The following is an 18461-nucleotide window of genomic DNA, read 5'->3' as shown; positions in this document are numbered from 1 at the left end:
CCGAAACTGTGGGGGAAAAAAACGAGAGCATGAGAATTTCTAGACTTCAGCACGCTCACGAGTTGTCGCAGTGCAACGCACGTGATTGATTTTCCAGGCGCATTTGCATACACCTTCGAACGTCGCCCCAAACTAACCGTCGAGCCCCTCTTTAGGCTCCGCACATTTCGTTGTTGCATTTGTGTTAAACATATATGACTGATGTATGTATGTCTCTCATCTACGTCCAGGCTCTCCAGCACTGGTTAGTCGTAATCTCCGGTTTTAACGCGAGAGCATTAAGGAGCTCGTGTCACAGAAAATCCATAAAAAGTCCCCAGAGAAGCAACCTAGGAGGCAGGTAAAACCCTAGGTCACGTTACTTTGCGGCGTCATCGCGACCTGCCCAACCTGATTGTCAGCAAACTGCCCACCGTGGCAGTTAAATTTACTATTTGTGACAAGAGGCTTCCAGGAAAGAGAAAGCTGGGTCGCAAAAACCCCACCAGTGGCAGTGCCTGCCATAGCCGGGCAGTGGCGCATCCTTTGACCGCTGCACCACTGCGCAAGGAGTGGTATGAGAACTGCCAGGGGTCTATGATTGTTCAGTCAAGAATGGCCAATTCTTCACATATGGGCATTGACCAGTTATGATATCGTGTAGCACCCTTAGGACGGAGGTCAAGTGCTCTCTTATTTGAGCCATATCGTGCCATTTTCCTGCGGTGACTATCAATACTCAGACGATTTCGTACTTCGCTTTCATTGAGGTGTGGTCTTCAGCGAAGCTGCAAACTTAGTTTGACTACCAGAATTCCATCGCCAGTGAGCTATCACGTGATCATTGGAAAATTAGAACCCGTACGCTGGCATCAAGTTCCCTTTTCTGCATGAGCGGCAGATAAACTAATGAAAATATAGGCATCGCGTCGTTTTCCAAGAGCAGACATCGACATCTCATTTTACTTGCGCCGTCATTGTCGACTACGGCACCTCTTTCTTCCTTTTTTCTTTCACTCCCTCATTTATCCCTTCCCTTACGGCGCGGTTCAGGTGTCCAACGATATATGAGACAGATACTGCGCTATTCTTTTCCCCAAAACCAATTATTATTATTATTATTATTATTATTATTATTATTATTATTATTATTATTATTATTATTATTATTATTATTATTATTATTATTATTATTATTATTATTATTACGCGTAGGGCCCTTTATCAATCTCCCTCAGGGCTGCGGTGTTAAATATGTGCCAAACCTCTTTTTTTTTTCGAAACGTTTGCGCTGCGAGAAGTGAGTGCAGAAATTATGCTGAAATATATTTTCTTGCCACATTGCGATCTTCTGGCTGAGGGACGGGGAAAGCCCAATACAAGGAAATTTTTGAAATTCTGGAGGCGCACTCGAAACTTACAGCTCTTTTCGCTGCTGAAATGCGTGCTTCTGTGGGCTGGTAGCAGTGGTACGACTGTTAGTTATGATGCGCTCAAAAGCGTTTTACGGCACGAAAAACTGTACCTGAATTCGGTAAAGATTTTCACACTTCCTTGCGCAGACTGCCACATTTTTAAATGCTCCTAAAGAGACGGGAAGCGAAGAAATGTTGACCACATTCGTTTGCTGCTAACCAACATTCCAAAACTTGTCGAGAATGAGCTTCCTATGAAAATGAATTTTACTGAAGATGGCTGTGGCACCCGCGACTCCATTATCAACTATAAAAAATGTTTCCATCCCGGACCTCAGGAGGCAATAGAGATGGACCCTTCGGGGCTCTCATACATCCAATTATACTCCGCAGTGTGTCCCTAGACGATGTCCACTGGGTTTACTCATTCAATCGCGGGTTTGGCGGACACTGGCAAACAAGATGGAGAACAATAGTTCAAACATTGTCTGAACCTATCGCTTGCAATCACGCCAACAATCAGCATGCTTTTGATCACAGAGGAAAGATTAGAGAAATTAAATGCAAAACTAACACTTATCAAAGCGCCTTTTTTCCACTAACAATTAATGACTGGAATCGTCTAACCTCATCAAATTATTGACGCTCTGAGTCAATGTTCCGCGACCTGTTATCTGATGGGTAGCAGTGTGCAGTGGTCTTCATTCTGTACTCTCCGGTCGTGACATTACTTTTGTGTTTCTTTTTTCTGTGTTCTTTTATTTATTTTTTGCCTACTAATTTTTTTTACTATGCAGCCTCCTCAGCCCTCCCCTGTAATAATGCCTACGGGCGCTGCAGATATTTTTAATAAACAAATAAGTAAATAAGTACAGCGCAGGCTTGCCGTCTCTTATTACACTGTAAAAGGAGACATGGCTGTTTATTCGCAGGAAACAAGTCAGAGTGACCACATCCTGCAGCGATGCGTAAGGCTTCGATAAAAGCATTGGCGGTTGCCCTGGTGAAATAAAGAACATCAGTGAAGTTTCACAACCATTCTTTGTGTAGGGACTTGCGTGAAATAACTTCAGGCTCCTAGACTTCAACTTTTTAATTAATACGTGAAACGCAATAATATCACGTTCTAATGAGAGACTGCGTCTACATATATACTAGAAGGCTGGACTAACGGCCGACTAATCGTTAACCCAGGAATAGACGCGTGCACTGCGTTGCCTTACGTTGCTTCTGCATAGCTCGCTTTAACTATCTAATGGATTTCATCTTAATGTAACATCTTCCAGTTCCACCGCAAACCAGGAAGCGAAACTCATTAGTCCCACCAGAAGTGATTAAATTGGCGCTCAGGAACAGGCCCTTCTGGACGCTGTCGAACCTCATAGAAATTATACGGCAAGTATAACAAACGCAGCAGAGAAGCTCGAATTGACTGCGTAACCGCGCTCGCCACTTTCCGTCCATGCCATGCGTCAGCTTTCCTACCGGATAGAATAAAGAATAAAACACTAAGAACCCTCGCCGCCAGAAAAGCCGGCCTGCCACTGGAACGGCCCCTGCGTCCTTTAAAAGCAGCCACGGTGCCTCGGGCAACGCGGCACCTGAGGCCGCGGCACCTGAGGCAGCCACGACGCGTGCGCCCGTGAACGCGTCCGTGCCGGGCATATACATCTCCTAGGCACGCGGGATTAACTCATCCTAAATTAATTACCGCTCGGACGAGGGCTTCGCGAGGCGTGAGTAATTGCGGAAGACGCGTAAAAACCTAATTATTTCCTCGCCGCCCTTGCTACTCATTTTTTCTTCTGTTATTTTTAATATCTTTTTTCTACCGTTCAACTTTTTTTTTTGTTCGTGTGGATTCAGGCCGTCTTTCTTACGCCTGGCCGCAACTTTGGCTGAGCATTTCACTTTTATTTTAGATTTTTTTTTCCTGCATAGTGCGTTGCAGTTCTAAACGCAAAGGCAGGCCTTCGTTGGGTTTTTTTTTTTTTTATGGTTCCTCAGTCGAGTAACAGTGCAGTTTTCGGTTCATTTTTAAGGTCGAGTTCACCTCAAAAAAGAACCACCCTGCACCGCATTCAGCCCTCTTTTACCTGCACCTATAGGAGAGCACCTTTCTCTGAGACTACAGTCTGCATCTCCTTAATTACCGCCAGCTTTCCGCACGCGCGCATATTACAGAAGTGCTACGAATTCTGCACCATATCGCTGCATGTACGGTATGCTTGTTCAGTGTTCTAAGTACTTTTACAATAATTTAAAGAGAGTGTGACAAGAGGAAGTTAATAACGCGGTTATACTTTTTTGTTTGAGTGTTGTACGCAGAAGATGTTCTATTTTATTGGATGCGGATTTTTTCGTAAAAATGCTGTAATAGCAAACGAGCTGAGCTTCATGAATTTGCTTATCTGTCCTGCTAAAATGACTTTCGAGCTTTAGCTGACGCCTTGTTGATCTCTTGTTAAATCAGCTGGAAAGCAACATGAACTCAACGTATGTTCAGTCCACTCAAACAAAATTTCGGTCGGCTGTGCACAACACAGATTGTATTGGGAATTTAAGCTTATTTTCAGTTGTGGTTTTACAGAGCATGAAAATAGTAAATTTAGGCGAAATAGCTCAAATGTTGAAATGGGCTCCTTTTAGAAAGTATTTGAAGCGGCAAGGGCAATACCACATTGCTTGTTTAAATATATAAAGGGTAAGACCCCGTATAAATCACAAGCTACGCAAAAATTGCATACGTTGTGTCAGTTGCCGGCACTCTGTGGCACATGACAATGTTCTGTGCTAACACCTGATCTGATCTAACTGTTCCTAATGAGCAGGCTTCTCCGATAGGCAAAATATCGGGTTTCGTTCATATGTAATTTTGTTTTCAAATTCCTGTGGATGCCCACACACCGATAATTTGCTAGCTAACTGCTATTTAGATGCTGTTACAACAAATCCTGAATGCCTGGCCAGGCGGACAGCACCTGCAAGGGCATTTCAGATCGTTGATTTCTTATCCAATATGTTCACAATAGTTTTCTAATTAATCTGTTTTAAACTATATACATTGAATAATGTGAAAACATTTTAAACTGCGCAGAACAATCCTACACGATGTCACAGGTTTTTGACAGTGCATGTGTGTGCGGTGTGTCATAGATTGTCTTTGCATGGGCTCTCACAAAACATTCCCGCCTCGTGAAGTTATGATCGGTATTTTCTTGTGCTTTGCCATAGCTCTTTCTTGCTTTATTTTAATCTGCACGCGTATCGAAATCACCTTTGCCTTTTCTTGGGTCTATTTTTCTTCCTTTTTTCATTACAGTCCAAGTTCGCCGTTTAGATCTAGCGGTGCAGGCTGGCCTGTGGTATTTTTCAGTATTTTTGTTTCCTCAGCATATTGTTTGTGCCCGCGGTTGGACCCGGCGTGCCACTTCCACATTGTGACTCTTTGTGCTGCGCTCCGAAGTATTTATGCAACTGAATGCCGTGGTAGAGGTGTGCATGGTCACAGCTATATTTTTATCAAACAACTATGAGCATCTTAGGCATAGTAGCAGCAAAAAAAAACACAAACGAAGAACTAGACACCGAGAGACACGCACAGACGCTGCATGCACAGATCAGCGTCTGTGCGTGTCTCTCGGTGTCTAGTTCTTCGTTTGTGTGTGTGTTTTTTGCGCTGCTACTATGCCTAAGACAAGTACCCAAATCGCCCAAGAGCTCGTTTCACTGAACTATGAGCGCCCAAAAGCATTGCCGGAAACATTAGTACAAAGTTTCTTAGTGCTATGCAACCAGCTTTATTCGTTGCCACGTGCAGATAAAGAGCGCATATCCTTGTCGCTAATAATAATAATAATTGGTTTTTGGGGAAAGGAAATGACGCAGTATATGTCTCATATATATCGCTGGACACCTGAACCGCGCCGTAAGGGAAGTAATAATGGAGGGAGTGAAAGATGAAAGGAAGAAAGGAATGTCGTAGTGGAGGGCTCCGGAATAATTTCGACCACCTGGGGATCTTTAACGTGCACTGACATCGCACAGCACACGGGCGCCTTAGCGTTTTCCCTCCATAAAAACGCAGCCGCCGCGGTCGGGTTCGAACCCGGGAACTCCGGATCAGTTCCCGGGTTCGAACCCGACCGCGGCGGCTGCTACGATTCTTTCTTCTATCGTTCACGCGAATAAGTTCGAAAGCGAATTGTTCTTGGGCTTGAAAATAAGATGTCTCGTGCGCTCGTGTGCTATGCGAGTGATCTATAGGTAACTACGTGTCTGCATTTGGGGATCACTAGGTGAGACTATGAGCCGCTCCTCGTTACTTAAACATTTTTTAGTGAAGCCGATGATATTTCCAAGAGCCTAGTTTTTCTGGAGGCCAGACCCTGACCTTGCTTTTATTGGCACGTTAGCAACGCATGACACCATATTCATTCCCATACCCGTGTCCTTTTCTACTGACTCTATTAAACGCCGCCACTGATTTTTTACGGATTTCGAGAAACAACGCCGCCCAGAGGCGTCTGTCGCCCGTTTCACCGTGCGCTCAGAGCCGTTCCTAACGCCACAGTATCTCAAATGTATACTGGCGCCTCTGAAATTTTGCAACACACTCGGAGATGTCCATCCAGTGGTCCATTTGGGATTTTCACAAGCCCGTCATTAAGCCGCAAAAGACCGCCATTAACTGATAAATGAAAAAAGCCCTTGCCAAAATACTACGCAAGACAAGGTGGTTTTCGAGGCAAATCTCCCAGCAATGCTTCGCTAGGTTCTGTGCGCACCGAAAATCAAACAATCGCTTTGAATGCACATTTAATGAAGTAGAAATATAGGGCGTGCTTTTAAAATAACCTATGCGTGAAGCGTCGATCACCAGTGGAAACAGTGTTTAACAAACGGGCACCAAGTTATCGGCCAAACTGTATATAGTTGCGCGAAATACAAAGTTAACACTTCTCAGCCTTCCCGTCGTGCATTGAGCAGTACTTAAGAAGCTCGCTTAGCCGGTGGCGCTTCTTTGCCCTCTCTAGGCAGTTTTGAGAAACAGTGCTGCCAAGCAGCGACAGCGCCGCTCCCCGGCGGTCGCTGTCTCGCAGACGGTGCCGAGCAGACGATAAGGCTCCGAAGCAGACGAGCGTGAAAACAGGGCGTTCCCTTATTTCAATCTCTCGCCCGACGCACGCTAGCGAAGCACCCTGTTCCACCTGCTCTCTTCTATATGACCTCCGGGTTTTTTTAATTTTCGCTACTCACCGTCTTCTAATGGTACATCTCTGCGTTTTTAAAACTTGCCCACTTTGTTTCTCATTCAATTACTTTTTTCCACCGTGCACCAACACACCATGGCCTGGCCAGGTCGTCTGCTTTGAAGACTGGCCATTTCTCTTCCGGCGCACTTAGCTTCTATTTCTTTTCCCTTTATAACATCTTCGTTTCTTTTTCTAGACATTTTACTTCACTGACCTCGCTCGTGTAAGCAATCATAGACTTATTTTCTTTGATACCACCGGTTTCCGTATCGTGCCTTTTCAGGTTTTCTTGAGTTCGTTTTCTTTGCAGACGGGCCGCTGATCTTGAGGCCGCCCAGCCTTTTGCTCTGCCGGTGTCTTAGCGCCGCGGTCTTGATTCATGCTGCTTGCGCTGATTAACTCGGCGGGCCTCGCTTAATTAATGCACCGCCTTCTCCGCTGAACGGCGAGTCCTTTGCCCGGGCTAATCATCTTAATGAAGGTCATTTAGGATTCGGGTGGCTCTTGACCGCCGCTCAGCGTTCCGGTAGGATGCCATTTTCGTTCTTATGTTCGTTTGCATTCCTGCTCGCTCTGTCCTCGTATTTATTTTTAACTTCTATTTAATTCAGCTCTTCATCAGGAAACTTTATGTTCAGTGTAACTGTCTAATAGACACCCTTAGCAAACCGTACACCGTACTACAGCTACCTGAGTATCGGGGGCCCGCACGTATTCAGTGCGCATGCGCAGATCACTTTGAGGGCGCCAGATGCCGGCAGATACCCAGCAGCTGCGTGCGCACCTCCCACACAAGGACCAATCAGCACGTGCGCACTGGCGGTGGGCGGGCTACCGGTACCCAGGTAAGGGTAACGATAATACGGTATGCTAAATGTTTGCAATGTCCCACTAATTGGATACGGTACATGGCTCTATACACGTAAACTGCCGATTTAAAGACGCAAGTTGCAGAAAATCAGACCCACGGTCGTTAAGCGGCCTCAATGTGGCATGCATTGTGGAGACTCTAAGAATAGCAGAATAGAAAATATGTGTAGTTATAGTAAAGCGTTTGTTGCGGACTAGTACTATGTGCGAATCTCAGCATAGCGGAGCTATATTAGCATATGTGCCTGTACCGGACGCCTCCTGCAGACTCGCACTGGTGTGGGCGGGGCCAGTCGGGGCAACTGTGCGTGAGCAGGAGGCATACGGTAATCCGCTATGCATCTGTCAATGCGAGTACGCCGCCACCATGCTAAAATCCTCTATTATTACTCTGATGTCTCAATGGCTTGGGCGGGTATTTTGGAATCTGGGGTGGGGACATGTTGGCCGAGAGGTCCAGCCCAATGAAAACAGGTTCCCGTAAGGCTTGCGCGCCGGGGTAAGTAGTGAATGCTAATTCGAGCTTTGCTAGAAAATGGTGAATTTAAAGGGACGGTTACTTTAACGACCAACGATATCGTAATTTGTAGTTTTTAACCCTCTTATTGCAGTCTTCGGTTTCGACTAAGAAAAATGCGTACCGGGGCTTGTCCTCTTAATTCGCTTCCGCTTTCATTAATTTCATACAAAGCAATCTCGCTTTTAAAAGGCCGCATAACCTGCGCTTGGAAGAATTCCTATCAGCGCGCTTACATTCAGGATAAGCATCTAAGCTTAGCGTTCGCTTCAACGTCTTATCTTGAAGTGTCGAATGTGTATCTCTTCCTGCGCCTGGGTTTATAGTTATTGAATTCCACTGTCTTGGATAAATGTTTGCATACAGTGTTTGACTAGCTGTCAACTTCGTTTCTGGTCGTTGAAAGTTTAATAAGGTGCTGTTTAGCGCTCAGTAACACGAGCGTATTCTTTGTAGATTGCGCATTTTAGCGCAACACTGTCCGGCCTCTCTTGTGAGAACGAAGATTTTTGCCACCCAAAAAGACGTATACTCAAGCGAGACGGAGGAAAAGACAACTCAAGCATGTAGTCCCTTCTAGCTTTTTTGGTTGCGAGCTGTCAGTATAGCCCTTGTCCTGTGTGGCTCTCTCTTTTGCATATGTCTTTTTTGAGTTAGCAAAAATCCTCTTCAACATGCTATACCAACAGGCACACCATTCAGCCATGCTTCTCTTATGTAGTACCATGACGAATAACCTTAGATCTCAGGATTAAATCTTGTCCGGGGTGGGGAGCGGCTGCTCACTTTGATGGCGACTAAATGGAAGGACGCTGTTGTGCTTTACGCTGTCAATGAACGCCAAGGAGGCAAATGTGGTCGAAGAAATTAATCCAGAGACTTTTACTGCGGCGTGCTTCATTGTGCAAGCTCATTTCCAGGAAGTTGAACAACATAGCGCAACAAATGTCCTTATAAAGGAAGGTCAAATGAATGAATGAATGAATGAATGAATGAATGAATGAATGAATGAATGAATGAATGAATGAATTCTTGCAATAGTAGCAGGTGTGAAACATAGAGACCCCTCGGTTGCGTGGCAGTAGCGCCCTCAACAGCCTGTAGCCCCAACACAACCCCTACAATATGCTTCCCGCGATCTTTTGAAACGTTTCTGCACAGAATATTCGACGAGTCCACAGTTGCAGCTTTCACCCTTCATATGAGATAGCTGATGGGAGTTCATTGGTCTTCCATGGCCGTTGACATTCCTTCATGGTATATAGAATTGAATGTCACTACCTAATGTTCTCGGGGTGAGCTTGTCAACATCCCACAGGGCATTGTCGGATTTATGGGTGAACCTTGGAGGCTGCGGTCGAATCTGCGCAATGATTTCTTGAAATTCGTGTGTTGAAAAAGAGGAATTTTGTACGGTTTCTTGTAAGAAAATCGCTCCCCCCTTCCCCTACACAAATCTGCCACGGTTGCAAGAAGGGAGAAAGGAAGCAGCTAGAGATACGAAGGTCCATATTGTGTTGCTGGGCAGGCAGTCGGTCGCCAGGTGAATCTCTTCGCAACAAGAAATCTACATAACAAAGAAAACACACGAACAGTGATAGTGAAGGCCCTTTAATAAAGCGCCAGTTGTCTCCTGCCACAACACACTGTCGGTTCATAACAAAAATTATCTTTTTTCGTAACATAAATGAACAATCACAAAACACACCGAAAAATCAGCTGCAGTGAGCAGCATTTCTTGCACCCTTTCAAAGCCTCACAGAAATGATTTTCTCTGTATATGCAGCTAAATAAAAAACGTAGTTCTTAACCAGTTAAATATTTCCGCCGCTCTTAATTTGTTCTTCAGGGTACCGTACAATATTCTAGTTCGTTTTAATTGAAGTCGCTAGAATTGGCTCATGGCATGCGGATAGTTAATGCGCTAAACTTTTTAGGCAGCGCTTCAGCTAACATTACTCTGCACCTGTAATCATTAGGCCACAGCTCTTCTTTTCGTGTAGTGCAATGCTTTATCAAGTAGATAGGCTGTACACGAATTTCTTTCACTTTCTGACAAAGATTAGCAGAGATTAACTTTTAGAATGTCTTCTTTCATCAAATGCATGTTTATATTGGCGTAATTTACTGAGGTAATCCTTGACCTTTTACCCCAACGTTTTCAGTGATATTGTGATGAAACTACGAAGAACTGTGCTCAAGCCTTTTATGTCACGGCTTTGCAAGCTAGAAACAAAACCGGTTTGAAAAGTAGCTAATATGGTTAGCCCCACAGTACGCAAATAAATACAGGGAATATTTAAAGCTCTGAATTCACTTGTTCATCTCATCCGCTCACTTCCTGTACAAAGTGCAACACCAGAGAAGCCGTTCAAAGAACTGCCATTTGTGGTGCCCATTTGTTCAGCTGACAGTTTATTCTGCATGGTCACCCACATGTTTTTCTTCAGACTGAGAGGGTCTTTTGTTTTGAACGTCAGCGAAGTTATTTTTTTTCTCGAGCTCTTTCTCCATCTACTTTAGAAACAAGGATATGCATTCGAAGTCGCAAATCAAAATCGGCAAGACCTTCTTGCATCCGAGCAGTGTTCTGTGCGACACGTCTTGAAAAAAGAAGAAAGCACGAAGAAATCGCAACTCCCGTCCCAAAAGTCAGTCCAATTCACGCAAGAACATATGCCGAGTCTCTCGACTAAATCACAATGCGGGCCTTCCGCCACGGAAACACGAAGAAACAACTGGCATATGAGTCCGTTGAATCACACACACACGCACACGTACGGGCGCAAACACACACATCAGTTCACATTTTCAACAGCCGATAACCTGGTCCTACCCCAAAGAAACCCGCACCTACGTTTGCACTTGCAGAGGACTTGAACGGAGGCGTATACGCAATAAATAAGGAGCAAGAACCGCTATGTCCCCCGTGACGTGAATTTAAAGCCACGTAATGACCACGAGGGCGGGACCAGAACGCCACCATGCACTCTCGCGCAGGCCAATGGGAAGCACAGAGAAAGCAGGATGATTTTTGATTTTGCTCATTTCTGATTGTCATGAAAATCATTTCCACGTTTCTCTCTAGACGTGCGGCAACGCACAGCGTTGTTACAAGCAATCAATATGAAGCCAGAATCATCTGGTTTAGTAACAAGTTTCGTTAAGCCAGGAGGCTAACGGCGCGATATCTGGTTCCAGCTTAACCGGACATATTGACTCCCATGCTTTAACTAAGTATGCTTTGCTTTAACCAAAAGTATCGACTGGCGTGCTTTAACTCGCAACTGTTTAGACAATGAGGAATAAAAGAGCTTTCGGGTATGAAGGATGGCGGCCATATCACCGGCTGCATGACATCGAAAGCTATCGGTATGGCCGTTGCTTTTCCCGGTGCTGCCCAATGGCCACCGCGAAGCTGCCGTCGCTGTTGTCAGCGGCAGACAACGGTGGTTCTTCCCCCGTTACCAAGCTTCCCTTTCGTCATCACCGTCCACGCCTTCGTCATCGTCTGCCACGTGGACGGACACTGATTCGTCGTCGGACGCGTCTCTGTTCCGTTCAACGCGCAACGCGACGTCACCGTTGTCGTCAACGCGAACGTCACTGCCACCAACACTGACGTCATCGTCTTCCCGCAGTTTCGGTCCCCGGTTGGCCCCGGCGGCCACGTGTTCGTCGCAGCCCGTAACGTCCGGATCGCTGAACTCCTCTTCATCCTCGGCGGAACTGCAGCAGTCCCGCTGCTGCCGTTGGCCTTGCGACCGCTCCGCGTGGACTTGGTCGCGTTGCTGGTGCTGTTGCTGCAGTTCGGGGCGCACCAAGAAGCCCATGGGCTGCTGAACGACGAGGGGGAATCCAGTGGCCGTCGTCGTGGTCATGGGCACCCGCAACGCTGCGGCGCTTTTCGACGGCTCACGCGTGCCTCCGCGGGACGCTAGCAGGCTCTCGATACTGAAGGCGGATGCCTTGCAGCCCCCGTTACCTCCGCCGCCACCGACGCCGCCTCCCGGGGGCGTTGTGGTCGTCAGCAGCGTCATGAAGCGGTGGGCGGGTACGTCAGAGGAACTGTCGTCCGCCGATGACCTGAGACAAAGAACGGGAACCAAAGACGACAGTGCGTTATTAGTGGGACCTCGCTGTTCTCCGGTGTTATACGCAGCCTAGCGCAGGTGCTTAGTCATGCCACTCGGGAAGCAGTATGCGAGATATATGTGCAATGAAGACACGTCCCTATCGTCCCGGTCCAGCGAATACCTGACGAGTTGCTCCAAGAACAAGGTGGTAAATTCAACAGTTTTTGGCGCCAGCGCCATTCTCGCTGAGCGCACATAGAAAAGTGCAGCTGAACTAAAATAGTGAGACGCGTTAGATTGTTACATTCATCGAAAATGATCAAGGGCCTCGAACCAAATCGGCATTCATAGCCCGCTGCGCAGCCCTGGAACGTAAATTGCCATCATCATCATCATCATTATCAGACTGACTACGCCCTTTGCATGACAAAGGCCTCTCCCATATATCCTCAATTAAACCTGTACTGAGAGGGAAATATGCCGTCGTTAATTGGAATCCGGCCCGCCTGCCAGTTCTAAGCTGATAATTGAGCGAGTTACAACGTCGCTTGAGAAAAAAAAAATGTGCATATGAAAATGCTTCCGCCTAGCATTATGCGAAGCCTTCAGCTTAAGCGTAATGCCGAAGTAATTTTGCCTGTAGCCAAGGGGTAAACAATAGCGAATTGATGATATCCACAATTAACAGTAATTTCAACAAATATCTTTGTGAAGACATTTTATGGTCAGTTGGCTTGACGAAATTCGTAGCTGTTTATCTTCAATAGCAATATTCACGGAAGGAGCAAGTTAGGGTCATGAAACAGAACCTGGCCAGAAAAGGCCATGGTGCCATCATGGAACTGAAACTATCTATAATGATGGTCACGCCACTCTTTAATTTTCAAAGCCTAATACTTAAGTGACAGGTTTATATATATATATATATATTGTATTGTTCTATGGTTTAGTGCCGCCTTTTTCTATGAAGCACAAAGGCTGATAAAAATGTACTGTTTAGCACGCCACTGAAGAAATCCATTATTTCAATTGAGTCCTTAAACACCAAGAAAGTATATCCCTATAGGCAAAAATACCAGTTACACACCATAGACCAGTTTTGCTTTTGCAAACATATATTGCATATTTGCATAGGAACTATCAAAGATGGACAGATACTTCCGGATAAGTTCAGTCAAGGCTATATTGGCACTGAGCACGGATAGTCGATCAAACCGGTTTCTTGCGTTGCCTACAGAAAAATTTAAGCGGCGTTTGACGAAAGCAAACCAGATGCATGAAAGCAAACCACGCCCATGTCCAGAACAATGAAAGAGCGGCGAGGTTTGCGGCCATTCTTCTTCATTTTGAGGAAGCTGAAGCAAGTTTCCTGTTTACGGCTTGTCGCAATAGATGAGACATGGTAATTTTTGTATGATTCAGAGGCCAAAGTGAAGTGGAAGGAGTGTAGAGAGCCTGGTTCACACCGATGAAAGGAATTTTCAAAGCTAACGTCAGCCCGGAAGGTGACGCAATCCGTGCTTTGAGGCAGATTTGATTATCTACAAGTGGGTGCCATGGTCGTAGTGGCTTATTTACTTCACTGTTATGCAAAGTCAGGCAGGAGGTGACCAATAAAAGTCAGTGAAAGGGGTAGGTGGCAGCGTTGTTTTTGCATGAGAAAGCCGCAGCACACAAACCTTCCATAATTGTTCTGAAACTGACCAAAAGCAGATTTCAAATAGTGCAACATCCACTTTACGCACCCTATCTAGCTTCCAGCGACTCTCATCTGCTGCCGAATCTCAAGAAACACTTCAAATGTGCACATTATCTTTCTGCCCATGAAAACGTCATAGCTTACACAAAGGGAAATTTTGATGCATGCCCACAGTGCTTTTTCCAGAAGAGCATTCAGAGGTTGGAGGACCGGTGTCAAAAATGCATTCACCTTCAATCGGAATATGTCGAATAACTGGCTAGTTTCATTCCTGCGCCGTTAATTTTTCTCAGTGAAACGCAAAGATTATCAAAACCTCCGGGCAGTCGCACGCGGCTGGCCCATTCATAACGGCTTCAGAGCCATAAGCGTGCCGTGCGCGGCCACAACCGGGACGCCGCGGCGAACCGAACCTCTTGTATTTTTGTGTTACTGGCAAACGTAAAAAGAAAATGTGTCACTCTTATTGAACACCTGCATCGTCTTGTGAAACTCCTATTGGAAGCCGCTCTTATCCGCAATCGGACCAACAAAGAAAACTACTGAATATCAACGGAACATCACTCCACTAATATAATTTGACGTTGTAGAGCTGCGTATTATTCGTTTTCTTATTCGCATCACGTAATCGCCATGCCCGCTGCATCTGTGATCTCAAGAAAGTTAGCATGGCGCCGCACCTGGAGGGTGGAGCCATGTCCTGGCGCCTCGGTGGCTCGAAGCGCGCCCGGGACAGCACTTCGAGGACATCGAAGCCCAGCGACTCGAGGAGACGAAACGTCTCCGGGCCGACCAGGGCCCGCGGTTCCTTGGTCGGGTTGGCATTCCACAGCTCCATCAACGACTGCTGAATGGTCTCGCGCAGGCTCGCAAGGTTCACGCCTGGCTTGAGGCGTGCCTGCGGATGGGAATACATCGAGAATAGTCCGTCAGCATTGGAAATCGAGCGCAACAGACGTCATTCAATAAATCAGAGCGCTTGTGAGCAAAAGCATACAAAGATCAAATAAGGTACCCAGTTCCATATGTCGGAATATTGAGGGCAAGGAACAACGAGATTTCCACTTACGTTCAAACGCTCTAATACGGCTTTTGAAACAGGAGCTAACCATACCTTTGAAGCGAGCAGTGGAAAAGCTTCGACGTATTAACCGCGTTATTGGGTCCAGCCAAACATGATGTGACGTTTAGTGAATCAGTAAAAACGCATGTGTAGGCTTAGAATTTTCGGTGGGTAAACGTTTACTCTCTTTTCATGCTCGACTATGGATTTTCACAGTGTTGCCGCCCTATGCAGGCAAACTTCTAAGACGCCACTTCATTTCAACCTTTACTGGAACCTCCTGAAAGTAAACCCCTACGCTGCCACTGTAGAGCAGACCACCGCACAATTCTTACTCTTGTTCCCGCGTCGACATCTCTCCGGTTGAGCCTTTACGTCATTAAATTCCGCTTTTCTGACATCATGCTATCTCTTCTCTGAATTTCAAGCTTTTGCATGCAGATGCATGTGTGCTAAAGTAACACAATTTGTCCTCTGTGGGGACAGTGTGGATGCAGGACTTCTCGGGTCTGTCTCAAAGCTTTGTCACACATATCGCCTGACATATAGCGTCTGAAATACCAAGATGAAGTTTGTAAATAGCTTAGAAAACAAGCTTCTTTGAAAACGACCACGGAGTAAAGATACGGATAGCTTTGACTTTTGTCAGATGTCTCTAGCCGCAGATATCTTTAGAGAATTCTACTATAAGGGTCTTTATTTTATTATTTCTAGTGTAAGGAAAACTAGCTCGACTAACTGACCTCGGACTGCTGTTGGCCCTGCTCCCGTTAAGAAGGCGATGCACGCTCCTGGCTGGACTAGCTGACCCCGGACTGCTGTTGGCCCTGCTCCCGTTAAGAAGCTTCTTAACGGGAGCAGGGCCAACAGCAGTCCGATGTCAGCTAGTCCAGCCAGAAGCGTGCACCAGGCGATGGTCATGCGGCTCAAGCGTATGTTCGTCGCCTTCCTTACCCTAGAGCAGTCTGTTCGGGTGGATGAAACACGAGCTGTGTCCAGCTTCAGCACAGAGAGCGCCGCATCCTTACTGATCCGTCAGCGAGCTCAATTCATTGCATTATACTGACCTGCTGCAGCCTCTTGGCCTGGCGCTCCAGCTGCTTGCGCAGCTTCTTCTCCCTCCGGTCCCGTTCTCGGCGCTCGATCTCCTCGGGCGGGATGGGCTCCCCGGAGCAGGTCTGCGGGTGGGCGTTGTGCGCCGGCCGACCGGGACCCTTCTTGGTGTTCTCCTTCTTGCGCCACTTGGCCCGACGGTTCTGGAACCACACCTGCGGCCAGGGAAGAGTATATAGAACATGTTGGTGCATATCAACACACAAAACTGGCGCCAAATCGGAGAACACACCGCAAGAGAGGTTGGACAGGCCGCTGGACTTGCAGCTGTTTAATCGCAGGGTGAGCGAGTGAATATAAGAAAGCCACATCAAGAGGGTGAGGAGAACCCACCCATGCGCACAAGGGAATATAAGAGGGATTATAAGAAGTATACCGGTTGGAACTGATGAAATGAATAGATGCTTATGGTTTCACCCAAAGTGAAGCAGAACTTCCATGTGTGGCTATTACGTACCGTAAGCCAGTCTCTATAGCCTCTGCCGCCTGCTCCACAGCTGAATGCCAGTTCCAACGGGTCTGGTGGAGTCATGGGGGCAGAATTACTTGAACGCGGCGTGGCCCAACCTATGCTTCAGAGTTTCATTCTCTTAATCTGACGGAAAATAAACTGAATATCAGTTTGATGATTTAGGCTCACTAGTGTTGAGAGCAAGCTTGCACTGAATTGGTGATTTCGTTGGGAAAGAGAGACACATCTTTCAAAGCTATGAGTACTCCCTCGACATATCAAAACCCTTGGCGCTATGAATGTTCTGCGTGTATTAAAGTGATAGCGCCGATCTTGCCCTTCTAAAAACTCACCGCAGTTCCCCGAACTGTACAGTCTAGCTCGATTCTTTTGAGCGAACGTCTGAGAGGACGATAGTCAGTAGTCAGCGGTTTGAAGGAAGCTATCACAGTGGGAACCAGCACGAGCAGTGAACTGGTTCCACCAAGCATACGAACAAGTATGCGTCTTTCGTACGGATCGCAAGACTTTTTCTGCAAGCCGCGGCAGGGAAGTTGGCAGTGTACGAGAACTAGACGACATGACGACGTCAACGCGGCAGTACCGACAAACTAAAGGTCATAGTTCAGAAAAAAAATACAAGAAGCAAGAAATGAAAGGTTGATAAAAGGTTCCCAACGCAGTAAATGAACAAATGTCGGCGCCACCAACTCAAAATGAAAACGGACAAATAGTCCCAAACACGGAAGAGCAACAACTCCCGTTATTGCGCCTCAGTTGCTGATAGAACGAAAAGTAAAAAAAAAATTGGAAGTAAAAGCGCTGAAGAGGATGTGTTTGACCACCGAACAGCAAGCAAAAACAAAACACCAAGAAGAAGCGGCAGTGTCGCAAGCAGCCGAAGCGGCGCCTGGGGATGGCGCAGCGTGGGCGGGTGCCTGTGGAAGGTGGCGTTAGGGTGGAGGACGGGAGGGGTAGCAGGTGTGCGCATGCGTGCTTTGTTTTGAGGCGTGCGCGGACGTGCGTGAACGGGACGGGCTTTCGCGGCCCGACAGCCCTCATCAGTCAGGGGCCAAACCAGACGCCGCCGCCACGGCCGCCACCAGTATGGACCGCTCGAGTAGAAAACTCGAGGGGTGCGTGGATGCCAGTGGTCTCTGTGCAGGAGCCTGTGTATGTGTGTGGGAGAGGTGGAGGGTGGGTGGTGCTTTGCCCAGTACGTTTGTGGTTAGAAACACAGAGCTACGTTCTATAGACGTGACTAATGGCCACTGTCTCCTTTGGATCGCATGTTTTCTGTTTCCTTTCGTCCTGTGCTTTTGCAACTAGCCTAAAAGCACCACTCAGTGGTCGTGGGTATTGCCATTAGAGTCCTTATTGTTTAAAGCGCTTTCACTGCTTGGTAATGTAATCAAGTGAGGTGTGAGCAACGGGAAGTGATGGTGGTGTTCTCATGTGGTGGGGTTAGGTGGAGGAGCTACCATTTCGGTGCCTCGTGCGAGAGCAGGTGTTCTTAGATGCCGTTTTCCTTCTTGTGTTTCGCCAGGAAAATTTCTTGTTCTCTCAAAAATACCTTTAGCGATGAACGAAAGGGCAAAAGTTTGATGCGAACCATAATTCTGGCATATCTGAGCCATGTATGAAGGTTGTCCAAGGTATGTCCGATCAGTGCCGTGTTTCAGGATAGCGGACGACGGGGCTTACCGTCTGTGTGCCACAGATTTCGAGACTCGTCCCGGTGCGCGTGCTGAAGAGAGGTAAGGCGCCACTCGATATGAATGCGACCTTTTGTCAATACTGCACGGCTCTGGGAAGATGTGAGCCGATGCCGGAGCAAACTTTCTTTACTTTGCCTTTTACACGACTACAAACACATCCTGATGCAGGATTGTAACATTATGTTTTGTAGAACAGTATCTCAGTTCGCGCATCAATAGTGCACTAAACCCACTTTCAAAGGAACTTTACTTTGAGAGAACAACTTTTTAATGATCGGCAGGTACATTTACTATCATTACGAATG

At 46.7% G+C, this 18461-nt stretch overlaps 1 protein-coding gene across 1 annotated transcript in view; it reads right to left on the bottom strand.

Moving 5' to 3' along the window:
• Positions 1–9630: 9630 nt before the first annotated feature.
• The window catches only part of LOC144101591 (uncharacterized), a 271204-nt gene continuing 262373 nt past the window's right edge, over positions 9631–18461 (bottom strand). Inside the window, exons 4-6 of the mRNA XM_077634737.1 lie at positions 15942–16142; positions 14492–14709; positions 9631–12122 (exon numbers count right to left, since the gene is read on the bottom strand). Of these exons, the coding sequence (XP_077490863.1) occupies positions 11501–12122; positions 14492–14709; positions 15942–16142 (1041 nt within the window). The 3' untranslated portion in view covers positions 9631–11500. The remainder of the gene's footprint in view (positions 12123–14491; positions 14710–15941; positions 16143–18461) is intronic.

This window comes from Amblyomma americanum, chromosome 8, assembly GCF_052857255.1.
Source record: "Amblyomma americanum isolate KBUSLIRL-KWMA chromosome 8, ASM5285725v1, whole genome shotgun sequence".
Taxonomy (NCBI): Eukaryota; Metazoa; Arthropoda; class Arachnida; order Ixodida; family Ixodidae; genus Amblyomma; species Amblyomma americanum.
This window is presented reverse-complemented; position numbering and strand designations above follow the sequence as displayed.